General features: G+C 52.1%; 1 protein-coding gene across 2 annotated transcripts in view; it reads right to left on the minus strand.

Annotated features, from left to right (window-relative positions):
- Window positions 1-246: 246 nt before the first annotated feature.
- ARNT (aryl hydrocarbon receptor nuclear translocator) overlaps window positions 247-13,886 on the minus strand; it is a 42,590-nt gene continuing 28,950 nt past the window's right edge. For both annotated transcript variants that reach the window (XM_040412650.1, XM_040412649.1), the window contains 9 exons: window positions 7,150-7,301; window positions 6,961-7,071; window positions 6,538-6,613; window positions 4,821-4,941; window positions 4,268-4,370; window positions 3,944-4,091; window positions 3,703-3,847; window positions 1,543-1,691; window positions 247-1,405 (listed from right to left, as the gene is read on the minus strand). In XM_040412650.1, the coding sequence (XP_040268584.1) occupies window positions 1,316-1,405; window positions 1,543-1,691; window positions 3,703-3,847; window positions 3,944-4,091; window positions 4,268-4,370; window positions 4,821-4,941; window positions 6,538-6,613; window positions 6,961-7,071; window positions 7,150-7,301 (1,095 nt within the window). In that variant the 3' untranslated portion in view covers window positions 247-1,315. The remainder of the gene's footprint in view (window positions 1,406-1,542; window positions 1,692-3,702; window positions 3,848-3,943; window positions 4,092-4,267; window positions 4,371-4,820; window positions 4,942-6,537; window positions 6,614-6,960; window positions 7,072-7,149; window positions 7,302-13,886) is intronic.

Here is a 13,886-nt window from a genome sequence, read left to right on the forward strand (position 1 = left end):
GTGTCCACAGCTGGTTAGGGGGGAGCTGCAATACCAGACGCAACTCGCGGACAGGGGGTGGCGCTGTTTCTGGAAGAAGGCAGTCAATGTTTTTCAAATCCTGGACAACCCCTATAAAGGTTTACTCGATGTATAAAAATAATCGGCCTCGGATATACAGGAAGATAATATCTGTTTTCATTTTTACAAAAATATACAGGTCGTTTAGGAGGGTCATTCCTAAGAAGTGCTAAAAAGGCCTGCAAGTTTCACTTTATTTTTAATGGCAGCCATCTTCAATCTCATCTGTTTTTAATAAATACCAGGCTGTCACTTGAACAAGAGCTCACCCCCCGTTTTTTGTATTTTTTTGGATAGGGTGCATTCACTTTGCTGTCTTTGGTGGCGGTCATCCGTGACGTATGCCGCTGTATAGCCCTTCTCTGCCTCTGTCCGAACAATAGGATACGTTGGACGCAAGTGGCAGGGGCTATCGCGGCACATGAACTTCAAACGCAGTGTGAATGCACCCTTAGAGGGGTTGTCTTGACCAGGCAACCATGTTGATAGTGGAAGATAATCGACCGCTGCCAGTCTGGGATCATTGTGGACCCTTCTGCCAATCAGCTTTTACCAGCTCCGGCAACTATTTGGCTGAGCCTATACTGCATAGACGGGCTGTGTCCACCAGCGAGCAGGACCACCCTTACCTGATATGACATGTCATTGTGCGACAACCCTTTAAGGTGGCCCTTGTCCCACAATATAATATATGATGAAAGCCATGGCCTTCCTATGTCTACCTCCTCTACTGATTGTCTAGCGGTTTCCTGTCCTGACGTGATTAGAAAAGGCACCAACTACAATTGTGATTATCCTACGCATGAAGTTTCATCCCTGATAGAGCCTAAAATGATAGCTTTTAGGGTCTTAAGGTCACTACATAATAATGAAATGTTTTGGGGAGGGGGTGCGTATTGTAATCTGAATTAATCAGATTTTGCAAAATGACGAATAATCAGTGGCAAAATATTTTTGGAAGGGGGGGGGGGGGGAAGCTGGTGAGGGTTGGGGAGAGAGAGAACATGATCAGGTCTCTCCCCTTAGTTCATATAGAAGGCAGTTCTGTGGTGTCCCTGTGACGGTTCCTCCCCATGTCCTGGTGGCAACGTCCATCTTGTATAGTCCACCTGCCTTACCGCCAATGGTCTTATCTCCTCGAGAACGGCAGGAGATCAAGAGTAAGGAGTGAGTGATTGGGGCGGGGGAGAGGAGCTGAGCAAACGGTCATTTATAGGCATCTGGACTCCATGATCTGTGCGACTGAGGGCATCTCTTACTCGGCGAAAGGCTGGAACATGTTGAGCTCGGAAAACTCTTCGTTGTTGTAACTGGAGGCCTGATCTCCCAGCATGGACAACATGTCCTAGGGGTGAGAGGAGAACAATTATCAGGTGAAGTCCTCACCTTTCAGCAGGCTATGGTTCTCCTCTATGTGTATATATCACCAGGAGAGGGAAGGAGCCAAAAACGACACCCTGAATACACATCTACAGTACTTACTGGAAAGACTTCGGACTGGCCGGCCTGTGGCTGGACGTGAGACTCTGCATTGTTTTGGCCGTGATGCTGGCTCTGCCACTGGGGCCACACTCCTACCGCGTCCGCTGCCCGTGTCTGGAAGGGTACACGTGGCTGCCCTACCTCTGGGGCTAAAGAGACATGAGCGAGAGTGTCAGTATTAACATATAGCAGCTTTGAGTCCATTCTTCACAGTTGAGGTCTATATAAAAGATGAGGCGTTGAATGCAGCACTCTCATGCATGGACCTCTAAACGCCTTACTCTTTACTATCCAGGAAACGATAACCCTTTCCACACCTGTGCCGTCTTTAAAGGGGATATCCAAAACTATAACCTTCCACCCCCCCCCCCCCCATATTGCGGTAATATACTTACCCCGCGCCGATTAAAACATCCGGTGTCGGGGGGGAGCAGCCAATGGCAGAGGGGGACGGGCCTCCCTAGCGTCACCTGGTGCCATTGGTTGCTCGCCTCTGACACCGGATGTTTTCATTGGCAGCATCGGGGACCAGAAGCGGCATGGGGAGCAGGGTAAGTATATTCCGTGTGAGGGGCCCGGCATATAGGGGGGCAGTTTATAGTTTCAGATAACCCCTTTAAAGATGGTGCCTGCTGGCGAGTGCTATAACAGCCGAGGCTAATGTCTGTGATCGGTGATAATGCTAATCGTAGACATTTAACCACTGAGATGCATCTGAGAGCGCTAAAAGCAGAAGCTGCACGCCTTCCAGCCCGGGGTGGCTTCCCCTGGCTAAGATCGGAGAAGGCGCCCCATACCAGTAATAGGTCTGAGCAAGGCTTCCAGGCTGTTTACTAGTAAATTCCAATGCTAGTTGCAGAACAGCACTGTAAAATACCGAATCCTGCATCGACATCCATTACAGAATACAAGTTACAATCAATCTAATTATTGCATGTTACAGTCACCTAGGGAGACTTGATAAAAAAAATATAAAGGGTTAACCATGACGCAGAAAAAGCTTAAACGAGTTTCACTCATCCTGCGTTACAGTCTGGATTACGCCGCAGAGCTGCATTCACAATTCTGCTCTTAGGCTGGGTTCACACGAGCGTGTCCGGATAAGGTCCGGATGCGTTGTGGCAAACCCGCGCGAGTAGGAATGCAATTCCAGTCAGTTTTGACTGCGATTGCGTTCCGATGTTCAGTTTTTATCGAGCGGGTGCAATGTGTTTTGCACGCGCGTGATAAAAAACCGACTGTGGTACCCAGACCCGAACTTCTTCACAGAAGTTCAGGTTTGGGATCGGGGCTGTGTAGATGTTATTATTTTCCCTTATAACATGGTTATAAGGGAAAATAATAGCATTCTGAAAACAGAATGCTTAGTACAAGGTCAATTGAGGGTTAAAAATAATAAAAAAAATTAACTCACCTTCTCCTCTTGTTCGCGTAGTTCTCCCGGTCTTTAGTTCTTTAAAAGATAAACTATGGGCTAAAGGACCTTTGGTGACGTCAGATCACATGCTACATCACCGCGGTGATGGACCATGTGATTGGAGCATGTGATCTGACGTCACCAAAGGTCCTTTAGCCCATAGTTTATCTTTTAAAGAACTAAAGACCGGGAGAACTACGCGAACAAGAGGAGAAGGTGAGTTAATTTTTTTTATTATTTTTAACCCTCAATTGACCTTGTTCTAAGCATTCTGTTTTCAGAATGCTATTATTTTCCCTTATAACCATGTTATAAGGGAAAATAATATAGTTCAGAGACTGTCACCTAGCAACCATGCGTGAAAATCACACCGCATCCGCACTTGCTTGCGGATGCTTGCGATTTTCACGCAACCCCATTCACTTCTATGGGGCCTGCGTTGCGTGAAAAACGCAGAATATAGAGCATGCTGCGATTTTCACGCAACGCACAAGTGATGCGTGAAAATCACCGCTCATCTGAACAGCCCCATAGAAATGAATGGGTCGGGATTCAGTGCGGGTGCAATGCGTTCACCTACCGCATTGCACCCGCGCGGAATACTCGCCCGTGTGAACGCAGCCTTATTGGAAACAGCCGACAAGCTTGTTAATAGACACACCCCTAATAACACAGCTCCCAAAAATAATGAGGAAAAAAACAGTAACACAAGGACAGAAACACGAGGCCTAGTTTTTCTTTACCGAAGTTGTTGGTCCTAGCGGCCAGGTTGGGGTACGTGGCCGCCGCTGGAGAGGAGGTGGAACTCTGGGAGGACAATGGGCTGAAGTTGGTAGGAGTTGTCTGGAAGTTGCCCATCCCAAACACAGGCGACTGGGTCTTTGCTGCCTGGAAATCAGAGCAATGTGTTTGGTGTCATTACAAGGCTGGGAAATCCAAGAGTTTCCAGATCTGAGCTTTGATGAAAAAGGGAACGTTTTCTACCTGCCCTGTGAAGGAGGGACGTGCGCCAGAGCTCCAGTTAGTGCCGGAGATTTGAGTGGGGCTGGTATGTCGTGATATCTGGGCGAGAATCTGCCCGGCAGACACCGGCTGCTGGATAATGTTGCCTGGAGAAACCATCCCACCACTCCTTAAAAAGAAAAAATTATATATAATTTTTTTTCAATTGATGTATCTGAGAGGATCTATACTGCCACCTGGTGTTCATTAACAGACGTCCAGTCTGCCATTGGAATTAACCAATTAGAATATTTCTGATTTATTTTGCATGCATGTCCACATAACTTACATTTGCCGGATTCTCACCTGAAGTTGTCCACTGGGCGGGGAGCAGACGTGAAAGTGCTGGCTTGTGGGAAGAGCTGCTGGTTGCCAGGGACTCCGCTAGGATTGAGGGCTTTATTCTGGTCTATAATTGGGAGCATAAAATGTTAGCGCGTAACACGTCTATGCAATGAACAGAATGGAGGTAGTAGTGAGAAGTTTCCTAACGCTTTGCGTCTACAGTGACTTATGTCGTCAAAGTAACAGACAACAAACAAACCCCGTGTAGTCGGATCCTGCAGTCGTATTCTATTACATCTGCCCCCCTACTTTAATCTTGTGTACAGCTGGACAGGTAGAAGAAAGCATGACTGCAGGATCAGCCAAATGGTAGGAAAGCTTTAATTGTGACCTATTACATTATTTTATTATAAACCTTCATAATGGCTGGAACTTTTATTTTTTTACTCAATTTCCTTGCTTGTCTTCAGTCAGTTAAATAATATAAATCTACCTTCAGTCACCACTAGAGGGAGCTCACTGAATAAGAATGTATACAGCTCCCATTGACCTCAACCATCCATCTGTGACTCACCTGGGTTAATGCTGCTGTAGATTTCAGCAAACCTGGAGTCTCTCTCCTGTCCATAAAGAGCCTCAGACTTCTCCAGAGATTTGTGGTCAGGAACTGCAGCAGTCACTGGCTGAACTGGAACCTTCAACATTGAAAAGGAATAGAAGTGACCATTTTAACCCTGCGCCTACTGCTAAATCCAGAGGTCTAACTGATGTCACCCATGTGCCCTAAAGGGGTTGTCCTAAGACAAACATAAGACATAGGATAAGGGTCTGATAAGCACGGGTCCAACCCAGGGGCGTCGTTAGGTCAAAACATTCGGGGCTGGAGCCCCGGATGTTTTGACCAGTGCCCCGAATGCAGGGCTGGCAGGAGCCCGCGGCGCCGCCTCCTAGCTAATTTATTCACTTCACTTGCCTCTGTGTAATCTCGCACAGGCGCACTGGCAGAGGCATCGTCGAGCGAAGTGCGCATGTGCCGTCTTCCAGCGCACCTCGTTCGGCAATGCCTCTGCCAGTGCGAGATTCCACAGAGGCAAGTGAAGTGAATAAATTAGCTAGGAGGCGGCGCTGGGCGGGGATCTGTGGATGGCACTTATGGGGGGGGGGGGGGGGGTCTGTGGATGGCACTTATGGGGGGGGATCTGTGGATGGCACTTATGGGGGGGGGATCTGTGGATGGCACTTATGGGGGGGGGGGATCTGTGGATGGCACTTATGGGGGGGGGGGATCTGTGGATGGCACTTATGGGGGGGGGGATCTGTGGATGGCACTTATGGGGGGGGGGGATCTGTGGATGGCACTTATGGGGGGGGGGGATCTGTGGATGGCACTTATGGGGGGGGGGGATCTGTGGATGGCACTTATGGGGGGGGGGATCTGTGGATGGCACTTATGGGGGGGGGATCTGTGGATGGCACTTATGGGGGGGGATCTGTGGATGGCACTTAGGGGGGGGGATCTGTGGATGGCACTTATGGGGGGGGATCTGTGGATGGCACTTATGGGGGGGGATCTGTGGATGGCACTTATGGGGGGGGGATCTGTGGATGGCACTTATGGGGGGGGGGATCTGTGGATGGCACTTATGGGGGGGGGGATCTGTGGATGGCACTTATGGGGGGGGATCTGTGAATGGCACTGTTATGGATGATCTGTGGGGTTGCCCAGACGGCTAGGCCCTTCACTGTAGTTATTAACCCCATTCAGCAGTCCCTCGTTCACTAAAGGGGGGACTGCTGAAAGGGGTTAATAACTACTGTGAAGCCCCCCCCCCCCCCTTCCCCGGTGGTGATGAGGGCGTGGCTTCATGGGGTGGGGGCGTGGCTTCACGTGGGCTCGTGCCCTGGATCGCTTCAGACTCTAGTAATGCCCCTGGTCCAACCACTGTAGCCCCTGCTGATTATATTAGTGGGAGCTGTGTGCTCCCCAGTTTGCTGGGATATGCAGTCACTTTATGGCTGATGGGTGTTCATCCTCAGGAACCCCCACAACCCTGATGATGAATGGGCTGCAGCATTTGTATAGTCCTGTGTCCCCTTTGCTTTGTCCTTGCACCACTAGCTGTGCAGGGAAGACCTAGATTGGGATGCACTGCAAAACCAGTTTACAAGGTGAGAAAATCCCTTTACATAACAGGCAAATTTTTATTTATTTTAGGATAGCCTTTTGATACATATATAACCTTAAAAACTATTTATATTAGTAAAATGACTGTCCTTGCTTTGTGGCTCACCTGTGTGTGGTTATATGCAACCATATTATCCCTGCTGGGCACAACATCCAGTTCTGATGGTGGCGGAGGCTGTTGTCTGGGCAGAAGATAAGAATTTAGTGTTACAAAAGTCAAAGTAGGGTCAAATATAGGGCAGCTCCCTGTGTGATCAGAGACACAACACAAGTGATGCATAGGGTTAATCCTGATGGGAAGTACTACCTGATTAAACTCACCTCAGCTAATTCTCTGTAGATCAATAGCAGGCAAGTACAGAGCGTACAGCTCTTACATGCTAGATACAGTAAATTCACTTGTAATACTATGTCTAACCACAAGGTGCGCTGTTACAGAGAAAAACGTCCTGTAAAAGGGGTTTCTGGGATTAGGACGATATACCATAGAGACTTGTTAGACATTGTGCCCCCTCCACTTGTTCCTCACCTGCCAGTCAATTGTCCCGGACCCATTTCCAGAGAGTGTGAAAGGCCCTGGCCTAGCGGTGGTCTCTGCATAGATGTGGCCAAGGCTGGTCGTGACTCCTGGCTAGAGTTCCTGAACGTAAGAGAAGATGTCATTTAGTGGCCCCCATCTTATTACTAGAAGAATGCCAGCTGTACCCATGCCACTTACTTTATGTTGGTGTTTGTGCAGATGATATACTCAATCTCATCAGAATAGGGATTTTGGAAGGTGAACGAGCTGGTCCTCATCAGCAGCCACTCGCGGCTTTTGGATCTGAACCGGAACATGACGGACAGAACCTGACCTTTTAATTTCACCACCTGGAGGGCATACAACGTACACTTACATACCGTACAGTATAATGTGCTGTCAACATAAATGGTCACAAAAGCTGTGATCGGGGCTGAAAAGGTCAGAACCATGAAGTGATGCCCCCTAGAGGTTGTTTGGAGGGATAAAATCTGATGTGGGACAATGCCAAAGAACAGGAGGGGCAGCAGGCCGGCGACCACGCTGGAGAGCCTGATTCAGGCTGAACTGGCCACAAGCTCCTGCAGCCACATTTGATGACAAAATAATGGTTATACTGTTCCTCAAGGGTTCGGACAGGATTTTAACCTGTTCAGTTATTTGGATTTCTAGAGATAAGCGGCTGCCAGACGACTCTAGAAAGCAGCTTACCTCTACTGAACCGCTCGCACTGGACATGGACTCTGACCTGCAGGCAGCATGTTATGGAGCAGGAGGAGCTGAGCAGATTGATGTATTCATTTAAAGGGGTTGTCCGGGATTGGGGACTTTGGTTTAATTGTTTAACAAGGACATAAATATCTCCTACATGACTGTCCTACCTTTCCCATACTTTTCTGATGCCCCATATTCATTACACAAATTCTCAGCTGGAAGTGAGTCTTTTCTCACAGTCAATGACGTACCGGGTCCCTTCTGCAGAGCGAAGCCGCTTCTTCCCGGTGACGTCACCATCAGCCGCAGGCATTATGCAGAGCGCTCGGCAACAGATCGCGCTAAGCCTCGCCCCTCCGGTCCGGTGACGTCACCGGGCAGGGCGTGATGTTCACAATGAAGGAGGCAAGGGAACTGTGCTAATTAGCATAGTAAACGCCCCCAATGCAGGCAAATGGGGCGGCAGGCTGGAGATAGACCTAATCATGTTTCAAAGGACTGAGCCGGGAGGAGTTTAGGGGCGTTACTAAGGGGGGGGGGGGGGGGAAATATGCGGCAGGAGGTGGAATATGATTCAAGGGGGGCGGATGCATGGAGGACATGGCGATGTGCGGCAGGAGGCGGTATAACAATGAGGGGGTGGAGTCACGTCGGAGAGGAGAGTCGTCTGAAAGCACGTGATGCCGCGCTGCGCTGAGGCCCACAGTGCAGAGCGGCAGGAAGTTAGACAAAAATAAGGAGATTTTTGTGAAACTCACCTGTAAAATCTTTTTCTCGTAATTTCCATTGGGGGACACAGACCATGGGTATAGCTTAGAGATATTACTAGGAGGGACACTATGCAAAAAAAAGAAGCTCCTCCTCCTCGGGCTATACCCCCAGGCACCTCCAGGAGAACTTCAGTCGTTGCAAAAGCAGTAGGAGAAGGAGAACGGAAACAAAACATTATGGAAACCATCACACAGCACACCCTAAGGCGTAAACCAAAAAAGGGGGCGGGAGCTGTGTCCCCCAATGGAAATTACGAGAAAAAGATTTTACAGGTGAGTTTCACCAAAATCTCCTTTTCTCGTTCATTCCATTGGGGGACACAGACCATGGGACGTCCCAAAGCAGTCCATGGGGTGGGAAAAAAGAACAAATCCAACACCGCCAGGAATAAACGTCCAGTAGTCAAACCGGAACCACAGCCTGCAATACCCTGCGCCCAAGAGCAGCATCAGCCGAGGCCAGAGAGTGTAACTGATAAAACTTTGTGAAAGTATGTAAGGACGACCAAGTGGCCGCCTTACACAACTGGGAAACGGATGCGCGATTGCGTCTAGCCCAGGAAGCACCCACTGCCCTTGTGGAGTGAGCGGTAATCCGCGACGGCGGAACGTGGCCGCGAGCGCGATATGCCGCAGCAATAGCGGAACGGATCCACCGCGCCACGGTGACCTTGGAAGCCGCCAGGCCCTTACGGGACCCTTCAGGAATCACAAAGAGAGAGTCTGAACGCCGGAAGGAAGCGGTAGCCCCCAGGTACACCTTCAGGGCCCTGACGACGTCCAGGGAGTGGAGAGCGCATTCCTTGGGGTTCACCGGAGAAGGACAAAAAGAGGGCAGGACAAGATCCTCGTTAAGGTGGAAGGGAGAAACCACCTTGGGCAAAAAAGAAGGCACCGGCCTGAGCACCACCTTATCCTGGTGAAAGACCAGAAAAGGTTCCCGGCAGGAAAGTGCGGCCAGCTCCGAAACTCGCCTGATGGAGGTTATGGCCACCAGAAAAACTACCTTCCAGGTGAGTAAAACCAGAGAGATCTCCCTCAGAGGTTCAAAAGGCGCCGCCTGAAGGGCGCGCAGAACCAAGTTGAGATCCCAGGGGGGCAAGGGAGGCACATACGGAGGAACCGAATGCGCCACCCCCTGCAGGAAGGTTTTTACAGGTCTCAAAAAGGCAATGGACCTCTGAAAAAAGATAGCCAAAGCAGAAACCTGACCCTTTAAAGAACTGAGCGACAGACCCATGTCGAGGCCGGACTGGAGAAAAGACAGCACCACTGGGACAGAGAAACGTAGGGGCGAGTAGCCCGATTTCTCACAAAACACCAGGAAGGCCTTCCAGGTGCGATAATAGATTCGTGAAGAAGCCGGCTTTCGAGCCCTGATCATGGTTCTTACCACCGCATCAGAGAAGCCTCTCTTCCTCAGGATGGCGGTCTCAACAGCCACGCCGTTAAACGCAGCTGCCGTGAATTCTGGTGGAAGAGCGGCCCCTGAGACAAGAGATCCTCTCTGTCGGGCAGAGGCCACGGGACGTCCGCCAACATACGAGCGACGCTGGAGAACCAGGCGCGACGAGGCCAATCCGGAGCGACGAGAATGGTTGGTATCCCCTCCGCCTCGATCTTGCGCAGCACCTTCGGCAACAGAGGAATCGGAGGGAAGACGTAAAGGAGGCTGAACCGCTGCCATGGAAATACCAGCGCGTCCACCCCGTCCGCCCGTGGGTCTCGAGCGCGGGCAAGATACACCGGCACCTTGTGGTTGAGCCGGGAAGCCATCAAATCTACGTCCGGACGGCCCCATCGGTGGCAGATGTCCTCGAACACCTCCGGATGGAGAGACCACTCTCCCGGATCCACCTTGGTGCGACTCAGAAAATCCGCCGTCCAATTGTCGACTCCCGGGATGTACACTGCCGACAATACTGGAACATGAGACTCCGCCCATAAGAGGATCCTCGCTACTTCCCGCATTACTGCCCGACTGCGAGTCCCGCCCTGATGGTTGACATAAGCCACAGCCGTGGCATTGTCCGACTGAACCCGCACCGGGCGAGTCGCCAGGAGAGGAGTCCAATGGGAGAGGGAGTGGAAAATCGCCCTCAATTCCAAAACGTTTATCGGGAGACGGGATTCCTCCGTCGACCAGACACCCTGAACTGTGAGGTTCCGGAGAACACCTCCCCAACCGATGAGGCTGGCGTCGGTGGTGACTATCGTCCAGGAGAACGGAAGGAAGGACTTTCCTGACGATAGGTTCAGGGGAGACTGCCACCAAGGGAGAGACGCTCGAACTTGCCGGGACAGACGAACAGGAGTGTCTAGACCCCGAGGGTTCTTGTTCCAGAGGGCAAGGATCATCTGTTGTAGCGGACGAGTGTGAAATTGGGCGTACGGAATCGCCTCGAAAGAGGAGACCATAAGGCCCAGCACCCGCATGCACTCCCGAATGGTGGGACGTGGAGAGCGTAGAAGGAGCACCATTGCCAGACGAATCTGGGAAGCCTTGGAATCTGGAAGAAACACCCGAGAAATCGAGGTGTCCAAGATCATCCCCAGGAACGAGAGTCTCTGGGAGGGGTGCAGAGAGGACTTGGGGAGATTGATCAGCCATCCGAACCGTTCCAGGGATTGAACCGTGATTCGGATGCTGTCCTCGGCCTGTGGAAGAGACGGAGCTTTTATCAAGATGTCGTCTAGGTATGGTAACAAAGAGATGCCCCTGGTGCGAAGAAGCGCCATGAGAGGCGCCAGAATCTTCGTAAAAACTCGAGGGGCGGTTGCCAACCCAAAAGGTAGGGCGACGAACTGGTAATGACGCCCCCCTATGGCAAAGCGCAGAAAGCGATGGTGGGACTCTGCAATAGGGACGTGCAAGTAGGCGTCTTGAATGTCCACAGACGCGAGAAATTCTCCTGGAAGCAGAGAAGCAATAACGGAGCGAAGGGACTCCATGCGAAACTTCCGCACCCGTAGAAACTTGTGGAGAAGTTTTAGATCCAAGATTGGACGCACTGACCCCTCTTACTTTGGAACAACGAACAGGTTTGAGTAAAAACCTGTCCCTTGCTCTTCTGGGGGAACGGGGGAAATGACACCACGGTCCAGAAGAGAGGAGACCGCAAAAAAGAGGTCCGAGGCCCTGGCTGGATCCCCCGGAACGCGAGAAGGGAAAAAACGTTCCGGCGGGCTGGACGCGAACTCCAACTTGTAGCCGGACGTCACCACTTCCAGAGCCCAGGCGTCCTGAACGTGAGCCCTCCAGACCTGTTGAAAGGAGAGCAGACGGCCCCCCACCACGAGGGGTGGGGGCACCCCTTCATGCGGAGGGTTGCTTGGGAGCAGGAGGACGGGCTGACTGCGCCCGAGGCCGCCAAGAAGGCTGGGGCTTGAAGAAAGGCTTCTTGCGGGAGTCCTGGGACCCCCCTGCCGATGAGGATGACGGCGTCCTGGCAGTGGAGAAGCGACGAAAGGACTGGCCCCGGAAACCTGAAGGCCGAGACCGAAAGGGACGCTTGGTCCTGGGCTGGGGTAGATGAGTGCTCTTGCCCCCTGTTGCGGCAGAAATGAATTCATCTAGTTGAGCCCCAAAGAGCCTGGACCCTTCAAAGGGAAGGTTAGCAAGGGATCGCTTGGATGAGGCATCAGCATCCCACACCTTCAGCCAGACCTCCCTGCGCTGAATGACAGAGAGGGCCGAAATACGGGCAAAGAGGGAGCCGATGTCCATTGAAGCCTCACAGAGATATTTAGACGCTTGAGACATCTGGATGATAAAATCCAGAGTATCTGCAGAGGCGTCCTGCTCTGACAGATCCTGGTGGTGGCGCTGCAACCACGTTGTAAGGGCTCTGGCGACCCAAGCCGACGCAATGGCCGGTCGCAGGGAAGCGCCCGCCAGCGAGAAGATGGACTTGGAAAGTGAATCCAAACGTCTGTCCACCGCATCCTGCAGAGAGGAACCGTCTAGGACGGGAAGGGCCGTGTTCTTGGCTAACCTGGCCACCGGAGGATCTACCTTAGGGGAAGAAGTCCACTTTTCCACTGTGTCAGCTGGAAAAGGATAAAGCGTATCCATACGCTTGGTGGCCGAAAATTTTTGATTAGGTCGATCCCAAGCTTTTGATAGGACCGCAGTGAATTCCTCGTGAATAGGGAACACGGCGGACTCCTGTTTCTTGGGTGGAAAAAGGGAGAACTCCCGACTAGTGGAGGGAGGAGAATCCCCTTGTATATTAAAAGTGTCACGGACAGCTGCCACCAACTCGGTTACCATGGTGGAAAGCTTAGGCAGGGGTTCCCGCTCCGTGACTTCGTCCGATCCGGACAATTCCCCATCGGATTTGCGCTCCCTGCGAGGGGGAGAGTCAACCGGGCATGCCTCAAGGCGAGGGGGAGAAGCGGAGTCATCCGAGGAGGAATGCTGCCGCTCACGCTGCCTTTTAGAAGTCAGACGCCCTCTGTGAGAGTCGCTGAGAGGGGATGGAGTGGTGGATGCCACTGGAGTAGTAGCCGCCATGCGCTCCATGAAGGACATGGCTGCCTTGGCAACTAAGGCCAGATCAGCTGCCGCATTAGACATGGCGGAGGCCCAGGCGGGTACCGCTGGATCCGCAGGGGCAGAGGGAGGACCGGGCTGAGCAAGAGAAGGAGGCTGATCCTGTCCGGGAGCAGGGCATGAGTCACAGGAACCAGTGACAGAAAAAGGCCTAAGGCATATTTTACATGACTCCAGTGGAGCCTGAGAGGAAGCCTTGGAAGGCTTAGGGGCCCCAGGTTTAGGCATGATGGTATTCCAAAAAAGATTTCCTACCAGGTTGCTGCAATTCCTACCACCCAGGCAACAGCAGAAGTCTCCGGTCACCGAGAACTGAGGAGCTGCACGGCCGCAATCCAGCAGAGTCTCCGGCGTAGGGAGAGACAGAGCTGGACGCTGAGGCTCCGCCCCCTTGGACGCGTCATTGCGGCGCGAAATAAGCGCGCGCGCGCGCATTTCAAATACACCCCTTCGCCAGATACGGCGCAGCGGGGGTTAATATCGGGAGGAGCAGGCCGGCGGGAGCTGCAGAGAGCGCAGCGGCCATAAGATAAAATACACTCCTTCAGTGCCAAGATTGCCGCCGATGCGGCCATAGTCTGAGCTGCAGGCAGGTATCAGTGGAATCACCAGCCCTCCCCAGAAAGGCCCCCTCCCAACGGGAAAAAATGCCCCCAGCCGGTCCTTCTCTAGCTCACCTCAGGTCACAGAGCGCCAGACAGACGACATGAAGGGGTGGGGGGAGGGGGGGAAAGGAGGGAGATTGAAGCAGGCAATACTTATCTGCACAGCATGCTCCCTCGATGTCCAGACCAGCAGGGATTCACCTCTTCAGACGTCTGACTCCAATCAAGGAGAGCAGTGCTCTGGTGGAGGGTAGGCAGCAGGTGTCCCAGCAGCTGGTGGGATGCCAGAGC

Source organism: Bufo bufo, chromosome 11 (genome assembly GCF_905171765.1).
Source record: "Bufo bufo chromosome 11, aBufBuf1.1, whole genome shotgun sequence".
Taxonomy (NCBI): Eukaryota; Metazoa; Chordata; class Amphibia; order Anura; family Bufonidae; genus Bufo; species Bufo bufo.